The sequence below is a fragment of the Grammomys surdaster genome, unplaced genomic scaffold, assembly GCF_004785775.1.
Source record: "Grammomys surdaster isolate TR1022 unplaced genomic scaffold, NIH_TR_1.0 313, whole genome shotgun sequence".
Taxonomy (NCBI): domain Eukaryota; kingdom Metazoa; phylum Chordata; class Mammalia; order Rodentia; family Muridae; genus Grammomys; species Grammomys surdaster.
The window spans coordinates 3779222-3796679 of NW_021604732.1; the positions used below are offsets into that span (position 1 = coordinate 3779222).

At 40.3% G+C, this 17458-nt stretch overlaps 1 protein-coding gene across 1 annotated transcript; it reads right to left on the reverse strand.

Annotated features, from left to right (window-relative positions):
- Window positions 1-9772: 9772 nt before the first annotated feature.
- On the reverse strand, window positions 9773-10179 carry LOC114629647 (non-histone chromosomal protein HMG-17). Its single transcript, XM_028777719.1, has one exon. The coding sequence runs from the start codon at window positions 10086-10088 to the stop codon at window positions 9816-9818; it is 273 nt and encodes a 90-aa protein (XP_028633552.1). The 5' UTR covers window positions 10089-10179; the 3' UTR covers window positions 9773-9815.
- Between the last annotated feature and the right edge of the window lie 7279 nt (window positions 10180-17458).

Sequence of the window (17458 nt, forward strand, 5' to 3'; positions counted from 1 at the left end):
ATCCAGCTGCAAATGGAGGCAGATGAAGAGACCCACAGCCAATCATCAGGCAGAGGCCAGGGAGTCTTCTGGAAGAGTCAGGTATAGAAGTGAACAAGTTGGAGGGGTCAAGGACACCGTAAGAAGATGCATAGTTAACTAAGTTGGGACCATGAGAGCTCAGAGAGCCTGGGCCACCAATCAGGGAGCATACAGAAGCTGTACCTAGGCCCCCTACACACTTGTAGAAAATGTGCACCTTGGTCTTCGTGTAGGTCCCCTAACAAGAGGAGCTGAGGCTGTCTTCATTTCTGTTCTCTGACACTAGGTCCCCTTCCTGCTACCTGGACTGCCTGGTAGGGCCTCAATAGAAAAGAATGTGCCTATTCCTATTGGGGCTAGCTGCCCCAGGGTGCAGTAGTACCCCTTAGAGAAGGGGAGGGGCCATGAGAGGAGAGATTTGTGAGAGTGGGTCTGGGAAGAGAGGAGGAAGAGAGGCTGTGATCAGGATGTAAAGCAAAGAAAAATAAATAAATAAATAAATAAATAAATAAATAAATTTCTTCATGATTTATTATCCATGTTTGATTCATATAACTCTTTTATAAATCTGTTTATTTGGATTGTGTAAAAATTTCTCTCATGAAGATGAGAGACATTTAGGAATCTATCTGAGTGCTCTGTGTGCTTTGGATATCATTGACTCTCAGTTTATGTTATATCCAACAAAGTGATTCTCTTATTGCTGTTAAAATGTGCCCAAGAAAAGCAACTTAAAGAGCAGAGGGTTATTTTGGCTCCAGTGGATACAGCTCATTTGGCAAAATGGCAGATAGAGTTACTCATTCACAGAACAAGGAGCTTGAGGTGACAGCTTTTCATATCCTGGCAGATCTGAAGCAGAGATGTATTAGAACAGGAGATGGGATATCCTTCAGTGCCCACCCCTGATGGACTATGTCACATGAAAGTCTATGAAAGGCATGCAAAATTCAAGCATGAATCCACAAGTTACCCTGCTAAATAAACTAAGAGAGACTAAAGCCTGATATACTAGCAGTGCCTTGTTAGTGCTAACAGCTGACTTGGAATGCAGAGTTAAACCATGGTGTCTCCCTGTTGGACAGTCTCACCTAACATCGTCACATAAGACCACACTGTGACCATGATAAAGTGCAGTGAAAGTTAAGTCTTCTCTAAAGTGTTATCTAAACATAAAAACAGACTATTGGACAAACTACAGAAGTGCTAAGCACACTGCCCAGTGACCAGTGCGAGAGATGACTGCTCCTTCGCTTACAGCTTTACCCTCAAGTCTTCTCTGGGTTACATTTATTATAACAGATACAGAATAGTGCCCACTTTCTGATAGCATTGAGAAAGATCTTTCTAATGCCCTCTTAATATTGAGCTACCCTCTAGTTTCTTCAGTGTATTCATCTGTATCTGCCTCCATATGAAATCCACTTGGTTCAACAGCAGTTATGTTCCTGGTAGTCTTTGTCTAGAAGACATTGGTACCTCTCTTACACGAAGTCCTGTAGCCCCATTCTAATTTGATAACCTAAGAGTTCTTAAAATTGTTCATTTACCTTCACATTGCTCCTCCTAATCTCTTAAGTCCTTTGCATTTGGTCTTTGTGTTACCCATTAAGCCTCATTCCCCATCATGATCTGACCTTCTGGAATTCATATTGTCTGTGTCCCTCTCTGTCTCTGTCTGTCTCTGTCTCTCTGTGTGTGTGTCTCTCTCTCTCTTTCATGATTCTTTATTTTCTTTTTTCCCTGTGTCTGTTTCCTTCCAACATACAACCTGGTGTTTGATAATTGAAGACTCACTATACACTAGTTGCTGTCCTCAGAGATATCCATGAGTTGAGTAATTAACGCTGAACAAGAATCTTTGAAGTAGGTGATGTTACGATATCCATTTTACAGGTGGAAAAAAAAAGATCACAGGGAAGTTAGCTGATGTGCTAAAATTCATGGTAGATGGCTAAATCATGTAAAAACAAAAAACTCCAGTGACCTTCTTCCAACAAGTATCAATGAGATAAAATGCAAGCATGTGGGAATTTTTCAAAAGCTTCTTGAAGGCTCATAAGATATAGTTCGGCAAGTAAAGACACATGTTGCACAAACCTGATGACCTCAGTTTGATTCCCAGATCTCACATGGTGCAATGAGAGAATCAGCCACACAAAGCTACATCCTCTGAATTCCACACAAGAGCCTTTGCATATGCACCCCACACACATACTCACATACAACAATAATGAGGATGAACAATCAAAGAAAATTTTAGGAAAAATCTATCTCTTGCTTAGCCTGCTTCTTGAATCTCTATTTTAGTCCTCAAGTCTTTTCTTTTGCAGTCCATCCTCACCATGAAGTCCCGGTGACTATTGGGGTATACTCAAGTGTACTTTACCATGAATGACAAATCTTTACCATGAGTGACAAATGATAGGAGTTTGCATGGCCCTGATTTCAAGCAGTTGTTTGATATTTCTGACTCACAGTTTTTTCAAAATAACAAATCTACATATTAATCAAAAGTGAGCATAGTTTTGCTTGAATCTAGCATACTTTATTAAAGGCTTGCCTATTTGCACGCTAACATTTGGCTATCAACATGTGAATTAAGGAAGTAGTCATTACATGCTGAAGGTGTTCCAGGATGACCAAAACTCTAGAAGCAACTGGAAGCACATTGAGAAGCCATGGAGCTATAGGTCAGCAAATTGTGGGTTTGAAAAATTAACTTTATTCGTGTGTGTGTGTGTGTGTGTGTGTGTGTGTGTGTATGTGTGCTCATGCATACACCGGTGAGTGTGCATCTTTGTAAGTGTGTATATGGGGTGGTGGTGCCTACTGATGCCAGAAGAGATCAGTACACTCCTGGAGCTGCCGTTAAATGCAATTTTGAGCTGTCTGACATATGTGCTGGTAAATAAAATTGTGTCCTCTGGAAGGGAAGCGAATGTTCTTAATAGGCTAAACCATCTCTCTAGTCCCCTGATGCAGCTGCTTCTTGCCAGATTAGGTATGTTTTGCAGGCTGTATTTAGATGTTTCTGTGACACACCTGCTAGAGATTCATTGTTTACTTTAATATTTATGGTTAGTGGTTCCTTTCTTATATTTGTCTTAGGGGTACACCGCTCAAGAGTTAGGACCTTCCACCATGTAGTATAACCTCTATCCTAGAGGGAAAGACTTTTTGCATGAGCTTGAGGTAGAAATAACTTAAAGTGAAAGTATTCTTGTGAGGATGTGAAACATGGGAAAGGAAAAGTCCTTGACACATCAGGAGAAGCTCTGGACATAGAGATCTGTCTGAAGACTTTGAGAACTGCATGACTTCAGGAACCCAGAGAAAACTGGCATGTTCTCTTGTATTTGAACCCCCGTATGACTTCTCAATATGGTCTGACAGGAAAAAAATAGTATGTGCTTACAACCCTCCTTGTTCCTCCCTCATAAGAGAATTCTTTTTATGTTCTCAAACTTTTTCACCCTGCTGTTTAGAAAATTCCACATTTTCCAACAGGGGCATCTGTGGTGTTTCAGCCATGTGAGGAAAGCAAATAGAAGTTATAAAACATTGGAAAACAACTTTGACTTAAAGAAAAACAAAATTCAATCAATATAGAAGAGGAGGAAGAAAGAATGGAAGGACCAACAGGGTGATGTCCCTCTTTGCCCCAACAACCAAGCCCAGAAAGAGAATTTAGCTTGGAGTTGATGATGGGCAAGAGGCTTGGGTAGATTTGGGTCATCAGTGTATGAAGATGGATTGCAGAGCCAAGTGTTGGTTTTCTTCTGATGTCTTCTGAAAGTTATTAAAGCTTTGAGTTGTTTTCACTGCTGCAGTGGCTGACCTGTGTTCCTTTGTGTGTGTTGTTTTGTTTACTACACAAGGACTTGGACTCTTACAGCCCCGCATCTGGGAATCATGTGTGCTAGGCTGCCCGCATGCTGTAAGGGGAGATTCAGAAGAGCGTTAGAATTAGTTTACACTATGATGGTTAAGGAGGCCTGGAGTTCAGCTTGCATGTGGCAAGGAGCAGAAAGTTCCAAACCGTCTATCATGCAAATACTAATGAGAACACAGAGCATAGGGCTGGGGAGACAACTCAGTGGGCAACGTATTGGCCATACACGCATAAGAATTTGCACATCGTAGATCCCCAACAACCACTTACCACCCTAGCATTAGGGGGGTGAGAGACAGACAAGTCTTAGGGTGCACTGGCCAGGCAGTCGAACTGAATTAGTGAACTCCAGGCTGAGTGAAGACACTACCTCAAAAGCATCATAGAAATGGGACTGGAGCAATGGTTCCATATGCACCAAGTTTTCTTCCCAGCATCCTTATCAGGTAGCTCAAAAATGCCAGCTCTAGGGAGAGATCCTGTATCCCTGGCCTCTGTGGGTGCCTGTACCCACCCACTCACACACATACAATTAAAAATAAAAAGATTAAATTAAAATAATATGAAAGTTGATAGAGGCAGATACCTGAAATTGACTGCTTGCCTCCACAAGGGTGGGCATAAGTCAGGGCACACTACCCAGCAAAACCAAAGGGTTGAAAGATTTGTGATCATCCTCTGAACCTTTGTAAAATTTCTGATGAGAGATGATCACTTACACATGTGAGTTTTCAAGAGACCCTGAGACCAAGATCTCTTATTTTTCTTAGCAGAAAGGATTTTAGCTCCAAGCCAAGGGATCTTTCTCAGAGTTCTGGCTACAAATGGAATAATCACTAAAGAAAAATAACTTCTTTGGGAAAGATTTTCAAGCAAAATAATTGGGGCGATCCAAAAATGTGCTAAGTGTATTAATATGAATTCAGTTTCCCCAAATTTGGATCATAGCTGGAAGACATGCTTCTAGTCACAGAGATTCTTATAAAGTAGGACTAAGAAATATGTACTTTCCAAAAAATGTGGAAATCGCTGAAGCATGGTATATCACTTTGATGGGATCTTGCTCAGTCACCAAAAAAGAAGGAAACCAATGAGTCCTGGATTCATGTTAAGTGAAAAAAAGAATCAGCAACAGTTCTGTCTCCCTCACAAGTGTTTCTGAGGATTAAATGACGTGTATAAATTATTTAGCCCAATGCCTAAAATAATAAGTAAATAATAAGAGCTTAAAGATTGTGGTAATGATGATGCTGATGGTGGTGAGATGACGGTGGTGATGGTGATGATAATGATCCTGTAAGAAAAAAAAACTATAAAAATTGGGGTTCTATAGGTCTCCACATATCTCATTAAAATATGCTCAAACTATGGATTAAGCTCATATATTCTGGGGTTCATGGATAAAGATTAAGATCTAATATAGTAAATAAAATTAACAGTCCTCCTAGAGGATTAAAAGTCAAATAGACCCCCTTGACATTTCCAGGATTACAATTCCATGAAGCCTCAACAACATGGCTGCTTAAACAAGACCTAAACAAGGATGACACCAAAGGGCATGGTAATATGGAGGAGAGAGAAAAATCTCAAGGGGTCCTAACCAGAGGTAAAGAACTGTAGGCAGCTAAGGAATAGTGAGAGAAGTAGTCCTCCTTAAGTAAGAGCCGCAGACTGGTTATAGTTAGTCCTGAATTCATATACATACAGTATGTCTACACAGACTGAGGTTGAATATGCATATTAGGAATATTATGTACATATGTCTATATGTGTATCCTGATATATATGATATATATGCACACATATACATGTATACACACACACACACACACACACACATATATATATATATGCATATAAAATCAACAATTAAGAAAAATAGACCAGAAAGTATGCATTTCAGAGAGAGTAGGGGTGATATATGGGAAGGCTTGAAGGTAGTAAAGGGAAAGAGGGAATACATATAGTTATATTTTAATCTTAAAAACTTTTAAAAATTCAAATAACTACAAACTTCTCATCTTCTTGGTCCTCTCATAAGATGCCGTTTAGATTGGCCCTACATAAATATTGTAGAGCTATATGAATGTAAAATGATAGAATCTCTCCCAGACATTGGGAGCAGATGGGGGTGTGTCTTGAGAGAGGTCTCCATTAAAGACACATGTATTTTTAGCCTTGCCATGTTGTATGTGTTCCCAAATCAGCAAAGCTGCACAGAAAGCCACCAAGCATGAGGAAGACTTTGAATGGAGCCTTCTGGGACATCCAACCCCTATCAAACACATAAGAGAATAACGTGGCATATAGTTTCCAAGGTTTTATAACTATGGAAAATGACGAAGATTGATGATGCTTGTCCTGCCAGAGGACAGGCTCACTGTTGTTGCTTGACTTGTATCTCATGCCCCGCCCCCCACTCTGCCTCAACTTCAAAACAAAAGTCCAAGTCTAATTAAAATCAGAACCCCGTGTCCCATTAGTACTCTGCTGGCAGACCTTGGCTTTGGCATTGTCTTTCTGACCAGATTACTGATTAGTGTTTATTGCTAATCATCTGTGGCTGGAAACATGACCCAGGGAGCAGAGAGACCAGGGCAACGGCACGCGGTGTCATTGTTAGACTTACAGTGTTTGCAGCAGGAATCGCTCAACCCTCATCCACAACCACAACAGATGCCTGAGCAGGCCAAGTCTCTAGTGTTGGCAGTCAGGCAAAGCTGCCTCCTCTCAGCCCTTGGCAGGACTCCCCACCGATGTCTGAAGCCTATGTTGCCTGGAGAGGGAGGTAGGACAGGCTGAGCAAATCAGCGTTTGCTATATCTTACAGCAAAGTTCTTATGCCCTGTGTCTTCTCAATTCCTCACAGAAAATTAAGAGTCCTGCTGGGTGAGGCTGTGGCACGTTGTGGAACATGGTCCTCTGCGCATCAGAGCCTTTATTACCTCCATCCAAGCAGCTGGGACGACTGGCAAGTGATGCTCCAGACTGGGTCCATCAACCTCCCCTGTAGAGGGAGGAGAGGTTGAGGAGGTTCATTAAACCTTCACCCAAGATCCCAGCTCCTCCTTCCTTCCTACACCTCCCTACCAGCTATAAGTACTTTATCTCCAGTTTCACATGGCTGTGGGGATCAAGGGTATACAGAAGGAAAAGGAACTTGGAAGAAATCATCTTTGCCCTGTCACCTGTGCTCTGGTGGGATTTTCTGCAATGTAGCTATTTAAAGGTCATATGGAAAATAATTTTTAAAAATTAGTCTCTCATCATTTTCAACCCCCAAATGACCATTTGGGCCACTTTACTATAGATTGCAGGATTTGAAGATCATGAAAAAAAATAATGTCTAGGTAGTTTAGACTAATTTAGATGTCTGAAGTAGGATCAGCAGAGTGAGGTTATATGGGGAAACTCTGTAGGAAACGATTATATCTGCCTGTGATAAAATTTCGTAAATTAGCATAATAGTTTCTTTGCCTCTTTTGCTTTTTATAAAAAATGTGTATAGGTATTAGTCTGCATGTATGTCTCTCCACTGTGTGCATTCCTCATGCCGAAAGAAGCCAGAAGATGGTTTAAAATCCCCTTGAACTGGAATTACAGATGATTTTGAGCTACATGAGGGTTAGGAATTGAACCTGGGCCCTCTGGAAGAGTAGTCAGCGCACTTAACCACTGAAAAAACATCTCCAGCTGATAAGATTGTATTTTTAACCAAATCAATAACCTTAGGTAGGTTTGGAAGACAACATAGAATGATGTGTCCAAGGTCTCTTGTAAGCACATTTGCTTGAAGGTTAACAGATAACTTTGTGTGAACACCCGACAAAGTTAATGTTAATGTCCAAGAAAGCAGTGGCCAAGCAGGAACAACAGTTTTGTGTATTAAGTAACCACATTTGTTTGTTTTAATTTCTATTTCAGTAAATTTGCCAAAGAAATTAGGAAAGGGAGGTACATCACTTCTTACTCTCAGGAAGAAATGATGCTAGGCCAGTAGCAATAGGCAAATGGTACCATGTGGTGTGACAAGTAGCTCCATAAGGTGCTTTGTAAGAGCCCTAGGTTACTGTGGAAAATGAGGGAACCTTTTCATCATGACATAGCCTTCATCTCACAGGATCCATCTGTGAGAAGGTAGTGGGTTCATTCTGGTCCACATGGAGATCACTGACACACAGATGAATGGTCAGATGTCACCTGTATGCAGCTACTCAAAATAATCACCCTCACCAGGTCTGTTTCCACCTCAGTGAAACATAGATGCTCTGAATACAATGGTATAGTAAACATGGAACATAAGCATAGTCTATGAATATGGTCAACTCATTTCCTACAGCCCTTCTCAGAAGAGAATGTAGCTTCAGGAAGACTCTTCTGAGCCCCACCCTTCGGCATGTGATGCATAGTCTTACTTTACATAAGGGGATACCGGGAATCCTAGGACTCTAAGCATAAATGGATACAAAAAGCATCAGATTGGTTCTCTGAGTGCCTGTGGCAAAAAGATCGGTCCTGATTTATGATTCGCACATAGGGAAATGTCTGACGTGAAGTCAACAACTGAAATCAGATGAATAATTCAGGATGCCGATCAATCGCATCACCTCTCCTTACCATGTTCCTGCTATTTTTACGTAATTGCAAAGCAGAGAATAAATTGATGTCATAAATAAACAACTGTCATTTGGTGTGATGTAGACCCCTGCATCTTAGGGGTTTTGCATTTTCAGGTTCTACTCTTGTGCTTTTTACACAATTAAAAATGTGGTGCTCATATTAAATTATGGCGAGGAATCTCTCTGCATGCTATTTCAACATTCATGTTGAGAGAAACACAATGTCAAATGACGAGGCATCAGATTCCCTCCTTGAAGGCCAATCCTTCTTTATTGGTTGTGTCCTGGAAGACCATCTTCAAGGAATGCTCTTAACACCCATTAGATGATGGGATATTCAATTGACTCAATGCATCCACGCAAAGCCTCCACTTCCTTTCACATTTGCTTTTAAGAGGGGTGGGTGCAAATGGATTTGCTTTAAAGTCTCACTCTCCATCCTCATGAATCTTCCCTTCTTTTTTTTTTTTTTTTTTTCAAGCCTAACTGTAACCAGCTTTATTAAAGATACTTTTCATAAACAATCATGGTATTTCAGGCAGGACATGGGCAGACAATCAACGATATACAAGAACTTCCAAATTCCCTTCTTGTATAGACTACCAAAATCAGAAAGCCACTATAAAACCCAATGAAACCTTCATTCAACGCTTTGAAAACGGGGAGTAGCTTAGAGTGAGGGTTGACAGTTCACATTAAGGATGTTGTTTAACAACTTTTCACAAGCCGACCCTGACTTTCAGGAAATGAACATGGCAGAATTATCAATCTGAAGATCCACAATCTTATAAAAGGAACCAGTGCTCTTCTGAGAACACTCAGTGATGTCACTGTAAAGTCCATATCGCCCAATACACTAGAAAACCAATTTTGGGGGCCAGGTTCCAAAAGGTCTCTGGTCTTTAAGGGAATTAAGTCTGTTGATGGTACAGGGGGAAGAGCATATAAAAATGAATTTAGAGTTTCCCCAGACCACAAGGCAATTTGTTGTGCCTTGGTGGCCACCTACATCAAGACCAATACGTCTCTCCTGGAAGCCAACAGAAGCCTTTCAAAATTATCAAGGAAAGAGGTTTTTGTCCTCAATCCAGCTTGGGAGATATTTTGTTAGTGACACATGATCCTTCCCCCCACCCCCAACAATGAAGTGTTCTGTGTGCTAACAATATAGCTTAAAAAAAAAGTAAAACAAAATTCTTCATTTTTATAAAACATGATAAAAATAGTATTACAAACTGTACAGTCACCAGAAGTACACAGTTATCAAAAATGCACACACGTCACTTGGCGTCTCCGGCACCTTCCGCTTTCTGTGCCTGGTCTGTTTTGGCATCTCCATTTTCTGCAGGATTATTCGCATCCTTGCCCGCGTCGGCTTTCCCCTTCTTCCCCTTGGGTACTTTCTCTCCCTTCTTTGCAGGGGCCTTTTTAGGCTTGGGCTCTGGCTTTGGAGGAGCAGGTTTAGCAGACAATCTTGCAGATCTTCTCTGTGGCTCGTCCTTCACCTTGGCTTTGTCTCCTTTAGCATCCCCTTCAGCCTTTCTTTTGGGCATGGCGGCGGCAGGGGACGTCGGCGCTGAACGCGGGTATACAGCGGCGCGCGGGTTTGGTCCGTCCGGGGGTCGTCCTCGCTGCTTCTTCACACTGCTCCGAATCTTCCCTTCTGTGAAAGGCAGTGAGAGGGACCCTGCACTGTTCATGTTGTGTTCCTTTGTGTGTGTTCATGAGTGTGAGTGAGTGCCGGGACACACTGGTGGAGGTTGAGGGCAACCTTGGAGGTTGGTCCTTGTTTTCTCTTTATTGGCCAATGCTCTTCCAGGGACTCTTCTGTCTCTTTCTTCTATCTGAGATTACAAATGTGTGTATTATTACATCTGGCCTTTGTGTGGTCTTGGGAATCTGGACTTGGAGAAGCAGGCTCGTTCTCTATACCACTGAGATGTCCCCAGCCTGTATTTTATGACTTCTGAAAGAAAAAAAATACAACCTAAGTCACCAGATGTCTTATTCAATGACTGTCATGTTATTAACATGCTTAATTTTATGACTAACAGTTGTTCAAAAGAAAACAACAGTAATATTCAGTTTCATTAAATGTAAAAATACTGGGTTTTCCATTTTTAGGTTTTTTTTTTTAAATCCAAATACTGCCTTCCTTACCCCAAACCCCGAAGTACTATTTAATGTGACCATTGCACTTGTTTTCTGTGCAGGGAATTTTAGAATTCCAGAGTTTAAGCTAATTATAAAAACTAGAAACTCGTTCGTATTTATGAGCCACCGACTAAAGACAAAGTATGACTTTTATGTTCAATTTTGAATGAATATGTAATCAATAAAATATATGGAACTTTGAGCATATTATCAACTAGTCCTAGCAGGATACTTTTAGATCTTTAAAGGTCTTCTATCCTAAACCCTTTGAATGTCACTTGAACAGCAAACATCTCTGTCTTTATTCACTTGTTTAAAAATCAAAATTCCCTCGGGTCATATGGGCTATCTAGATCATACATCTTGTTCAAGGGTAAGCTGGGCAATAGTTACAGCAATAACCAGACAACTGCAGATGAAAGCATAATTTACAGAGAGCCTTTCTTTTTCTTTCCAGATAACCCTTCTCCTCAGTTCATTTCAGAGCTTAAAACACAGTGAGTTTTAGAAGCCAAATTTAATTTAAAATAAACTCATACATTCCTCTTCCTCAGCTCAGACTTGGGAATGGGCAGAATCCAAATGGAAAATAACCTTTTGAACCCTTTTCAGGGGAACCATAGGACACTTGAAGTCTTCTGAGAGCTGGACTTATGTCACAAAGATACGTTCTTTGCCCTTTAATGTGGTCAAGCATGTTAGCTTGGCCAAATGTCATTTTATAAGAAAAAAAAGTATGTGATTTAGTGAAATTTCTGGAGAAGAATGAAGGCAGGTTGGAGTGGGGTTGTGGTGGCATCCTGATTAAAACACTCTGCAAGATGCTATGCATCCTTCATGGAATCTAAAGATGACTGCTTCTGGAAAGACACATGTTTTCCCTCAGAAATGGCAAAACATGTTCCCTTTCTCCTTTCTCTTGGTGAGGGGAAATGATTTTGTAATGTCTCTGGCAATGCTGAGTGCTGAGAGGGTTGTCAGTGTTGACCAAGCAAATCAATTCAAGGAGCTGATAAATCTGATACTGAATATGGAAAAGGACATCATGACTTTATAGTGTGCATGTCTGTCTGGTTCTCTAAGGATGAAACTGGGTACTGGTTTACCAGAACTGCTTGGTGCAAATATTAAGGGGCACCTCCAAAGTCTGAGTGCTGGAAGTTGAGTCCCTAGTGTGGTGATGTAAGACACATTTCTTAAATGCTTTCTTCTTCTGAGCTTTGTTTTGTTGTTAAATGCAACCTGATTTATAAGTATATGTACAAGTCATATATCTACTGATAATACACAATAAATTTTATTTTTGGACAATTCTTTGGTATGCATATAATTTTGCTACTTTTTCTTTCAAAATTGTTATTTACTTTTCTAAAAAAATGTGGGTATATGCATATATCTGTCTATATACATGCAGATAAATGCAATGCCAGTTTACAGATGGAGTTATACTGAAGGAAATTGGTCACTGAGAATGAGCCTTGAGGTTTTTTAGCCTGACACCGCTTCCCGTTCACCCTCTGCTTCCTAATGTGAAGGCAACATAATCTACCTTGTGTACCAGTCACTGTGCTGCCCCTGCCTGATGTCACACCTTCTCTGCCATGATGGAATGTATCCTTTTAGGACTGTACAAGCCAAAATAAACCTTTTCTCCTTCAAGTTGCTTCTGTCAGGGTACTTTATTATAGCAGCAGACCAGTAACTATCACTGCAAAAGCAAAACCCAGATGTGGAGGCATGCACGTGCAATCCCAGTGCTGGAGAATTGAGTGAAATAGATACCTGGAGCTTAGTAGGTAGACAAGCTAATCAAAATAGTGAGCCCCATGTCCCAAAGAGAGACTCATCCCCAAAGCACAAGACAACCTGCTCTGACAGATGACACTTAAGCTACCCTCTAGCCTCCACATGCATGCACACACACTAAGAAAAAAATATCAATATCAATAACTTTAAATGATAAATTTTAGCAGTGAAATTATGAATATATCCACTGCATCACAGTGCCTCCACCCTTTGTTGATGCTTGACAAATATTGTTGAATGACAGACAGTGTTTATATAGAGATGTATCTCGTTATCTTCAGCTAAACTATTCTTCCATGGCAACAAATACCAAAGCAATCATTCTGATCTTAGTAACCAATGCTGAGAAAGGATCCATTTGTGCTTATTGATGCATTGAAACATTATAAGCCATTGCCCTACAAGATGTACACTATTAACCTTCACCCTCACACACATGGTAACAGAATTCTAAAGACAAATGTAAAAAGCCATCCTCAGAAGACTGATGGGTGAGGTAGGGGCCTCCTAGCTCCTGGTTTCAATCTTCCACTGTTAGACCTTTAAGGGCTTGTTTTAATTTTGCTTCATGTACAGTCCATCACTTTTTAAAGATTTTTAAAACTTTTACAATGTGTGTCCACATGTCACATGAACGTAGTTCCCAAGAAGGCATTAGATCCCTGGTCCAGTGGTCGATCCAATGGTTGGGAGTTACTGGTAACTGAACTTGGGTTGTCTGTAAGAGTAACAAGTATCCCTAGCAACTGAGCCATTGCTTCAGCCTCTCCATTACTTTAGATATGATCTTTCTTTTACATTGGCAATTAAAATTGGTGTATGTTGTATCTAATAAGTAGCCTGTCCCAAACTTCTCATCCCCCTCCACCCTTTCCTGACCACTGTTCTATTCTCATTTCTATGAGATGAATGTACTTCACTTCCACCTGAGGGAGAATAGCCAGCAGTTGTTTTTCTGTGTCTAGACTATTTGGTTAACATCTTTGTTCCTGCACAGTAAGCATGGAATGAGGTGGTTTAACATACTGTTTTAGTTTCCTTTGAATATACATGTACTGCAGTGGAATTGCTGGGTCATAAAGTAGTTCTATTTTTTAATACTCTTGTGCCCCATATACACTATTTGCATAAAAAACACATTAATTAATTATGTGTGTTATGCATGTATGGTGCACATGCCCATGTGTGTGCAAGAGAAGTCCAGAGCATACACATGGGCACGTGCTACCTATTGCTCTGTGGCTACCTTGAGACAAAGACTCCCACTGAATCAGAAAGCTTACTGTTTGGGCCAAGCTAGCTAGGCCAATGAGCTCCCAGGATCTGTGTGACTCACAAAGACACATGAAGCCATACCTGATTATTTTTATGGGTCCTGGATATCCAAACTGAGTCCTTAACCTAGAACCATCTCTCCAGCTTGACTACATTTATGTATGAATGCACCCATTACCAGGATATAAGATAGGAGTCTCTCTCCTTCAATAGACTCTCTAGTGCCTGCCTTTCTATCTATAATACCGTAATTGTAAACAGAGTGAGATAATCTCATTGTAGTTTTAATTTATGATGCCTGTAAATGATTTTCATATTAATTTGTGCTTGCCTTTGCATCTAATAATTTTCAGTGGTTCTTTCATATATTTGAGGGATATCTACCCATATCGTTTATCAGCATTCTCCACTCTTGTTGGCTGTTGGGTTTGGGGGCTAATCTGTCTGAGTTTTTTATTATCCTGAATATTAATATTATCCAGAAAATAGTTTTCAGCTTCTATAGGACCTTAATTTTATATGATCACACTGTATCCATTCTTCATGGTTTAGAGGTCTTCTCCAGAAAAGGAATTTGTTTGAGTGTAGCAACGACTTTGTGTTTCCTATTTCTTGAAGTGTTTTGATAGTTTCTAGTTTAAGACTTTGCTTTACTTTTAATTGATTTTTACTTTTGATTAAAATTATTGATTATTTTAGATTTTGATGTATGTACATGAACATATACACATATCTACATATGGAGAGCTGGGCACAGTTTCCCCAAGGCCATTTGTTAAAGAAACAATACCATCTCTAATGTGTGCTCTTATGCTCTTGTAATAAGCATGTCTCTTTTAAACATGTAGGCTTACCTGTAGTTTCTCCATTTTGCTAAATTGATCTCAAATGTTCTTAGTGCCCACCATGCTGTTTTGGTGACTATAGTTTTGCAGTAAGTTTTAAGGGCAGGTATTAAAATACATTTCAATTTTGTTCATTTTTTTCAGGGTTTCATTGACTATTCAGAATCTTTCTCTGTTCTTTACAAATGTCATTCTTCTGTTACTATTTATTTCTGTGGACAATGTCACTGTTTACTTTAATAACAATTGCACTGAACCTGTGATATAGCTATTTAACAATATTAATCCTTACAATTCCTGAACACAGAATATACTTGTGTGCTATTTTCAATATTTTCATTAATTTATTTATTCACTTTACATTCTGAACGCAGCCATCCTTCCCTCCTCTCCTCCCAGTTCCACCCTTACAATTCCCTTTCCCAACCACATCCTCCCCTTCCCTTCAGTTATTTCCTTTGCTCCTTGGAATTTCTTTTCAGCTTGGGAATGCAGAGCCAACTCCAATCATCGTACGCAGCCTTGCTTCTTATTCCAGGCATCTTTTATAATTCTGTTCTTTACTTCCCATCCCGATGCTTTTGGTTCTTGCTTTAACTTTCATGTATTTTCACATGCCCTGACATGCTGCCCTTAATTTTATTAATTGGAAAGAAGAGCCTGTTAGCTCCAATAGGAGCAAAGTGTGTGGTGATGGTTAATGGTTTAATGACCTTAAGTTCAAATGCCACTGTTACTATTCATAAACCCTGACTGCAAGCATATGAATTGCTTAACCTAAGCTTTTGATCCATAACATAATATTTACCATGAGGGGTTGTTGCTTGTATCAAAGGGCACAATTTTTGTAAAACATGTAGCTCTAGGACACCTGAGGGGATTTATTTATCTATTATTATCTGTGTTAGCTCTGCCTCTGCTTGCTCAACCATTCTCACACACACCTACCCCTCATTACTCTGGAGCAGGGTTTCTCAGTCTTGGCACTACTGATGCATTAGGGTCCGATTATTTCTTGTTGGGAGGGTCCACCCTGAGCAGCAAAGGATGTTAGGCAGCACCCCTGGCCTCTTCTCACCAGATGTTAGTAGCACTTCCTCCTTTGAAAACCACAAACACCAGACTTGCCAAAGTGCCTGTGGGTAAAAGAACAATGATCCTGAGAACTGCTTCGTTGCCATTCTCTGGGTTTCTGTTGTTGTTGGGACCTAGAATTCCCTGCATCCTCTTTTAGATCCCCGATCTCCAGACTAGTGTAAACATGTTAGCTTCAGTTTTTGTATATGTGTGTAGGAGAGCTATGTGGTATGTGGGTGCATGTGTAGATATACACATGCATGTATGTGGCATGTGTGTATGGTGTGCGTGTACGTATGTGTGTGTGGTATATGTGTGTCTGCGTCTGTTGGGGTGGGATGTTTGTGTGTGCTTGGTGTGTGGGGGGATTGCGGTTATATGGGGTAGGGTGCAGTGTGTGTGAAATGGGTATGGGTAATATGTGAATGTATATGATTATACGCCTGCATACTGGAGTGTGTATGTTGTGTACATGTGCATGCAGGTGAGTATAAAGATGCAAATTCCTATGCAAATGTATGCAAAGGCTAGAATAGTATATAGTAGGTGGTGTCCCTTAGTGCAGATTTCTGCCTTACTGTCTTGAGACAAGGTTACTGAATGTTCCTCACTTGGGCTAGGCTTCAATACAAAAAGCTCCCAAAATTAAGCTTCTCTACCTCCTAATGCCGGAGTTGAAGATACCTGCAACCATGCCCCACTTTGTACATAGTGATGAGGACTTAAATTTAGCTCCTCATGTGTACACAAGTCCTGCTAGCCACAGTCTCTTTACTTCAACACTCCATAGACTACAGCAAATGCATACAAATAAAACCATAAACAGGTAACAGTTTTCTGAATTACCCTGTTTAGGTGAGAGGGAAAAAAGGATAAAAATGAGAAAGTTTTTTAAAATATTAGAGAATATGAAGACCGTCCAAGGAACGAGAAATTAGTATTTTATGTAGACAGATAGTCTGATATACTGCAGGAATGCTAGCTGCTAAGAGGTTAAATTGGGGTTGCCATTCAGTGCCATTTACATTTGAATGCAGGGCTAGCCTGTGCTCCATGTCCCTGTGGATGATCTAAGGATAACACTTGCAAAATTGGAACCTCCACATTCTTTGGAAACCAACAGAGGAAGATCTGTCAGAACAGAGAATGTTCCCTTTAATAAATATGAAAAAAAGCAAGCACATATTTTAAAAACAAACAACCCATTCTGAGTCCTTTGTGATCTTGAGGATGTCAGCCACAACAAAATAGTAAGTTCTAGAGCAAAAAATAGTTTGGAAAGAAGTCAAGAAAATGTAAAGGTCAGTTCCTGCCACTGAGGATGGTGACCGGACAGGACACAAGTGAATGATAGATTGGAAATCCTTGGCATGATCCTCCTTGAGTTGTATTTAAAAACAAAACCAACCAACCAAATAGAACATTGGCAGGCTTTGCCTTCACCCTTCCTCTGTACTTGTTACTATTCACAGGCGAACAAAATCAGCCCAGAGGCTCACACTTAGAGACATTGGGGAATTCATATTTTTAAAAGTAATTTCTGAAGTGCTAATCACAAGATTACACTGTGAGTCTCTCCTGATGATGGCCTCTGTGCTTCCAGAATTGTTTCATTTCCAACAATGAGCATATCTAGGTTCAGTGCCCATCAATTTGAATGTGAAGTTCATCTTTCTTTTCTTGGTGAGATATGGTGGTGGGTTTTAAAGATGAGCAAATGAGAGAGAGAGAGAGAGAGAGAGAGAGAGAGAGAGAGAGAGAGAGAG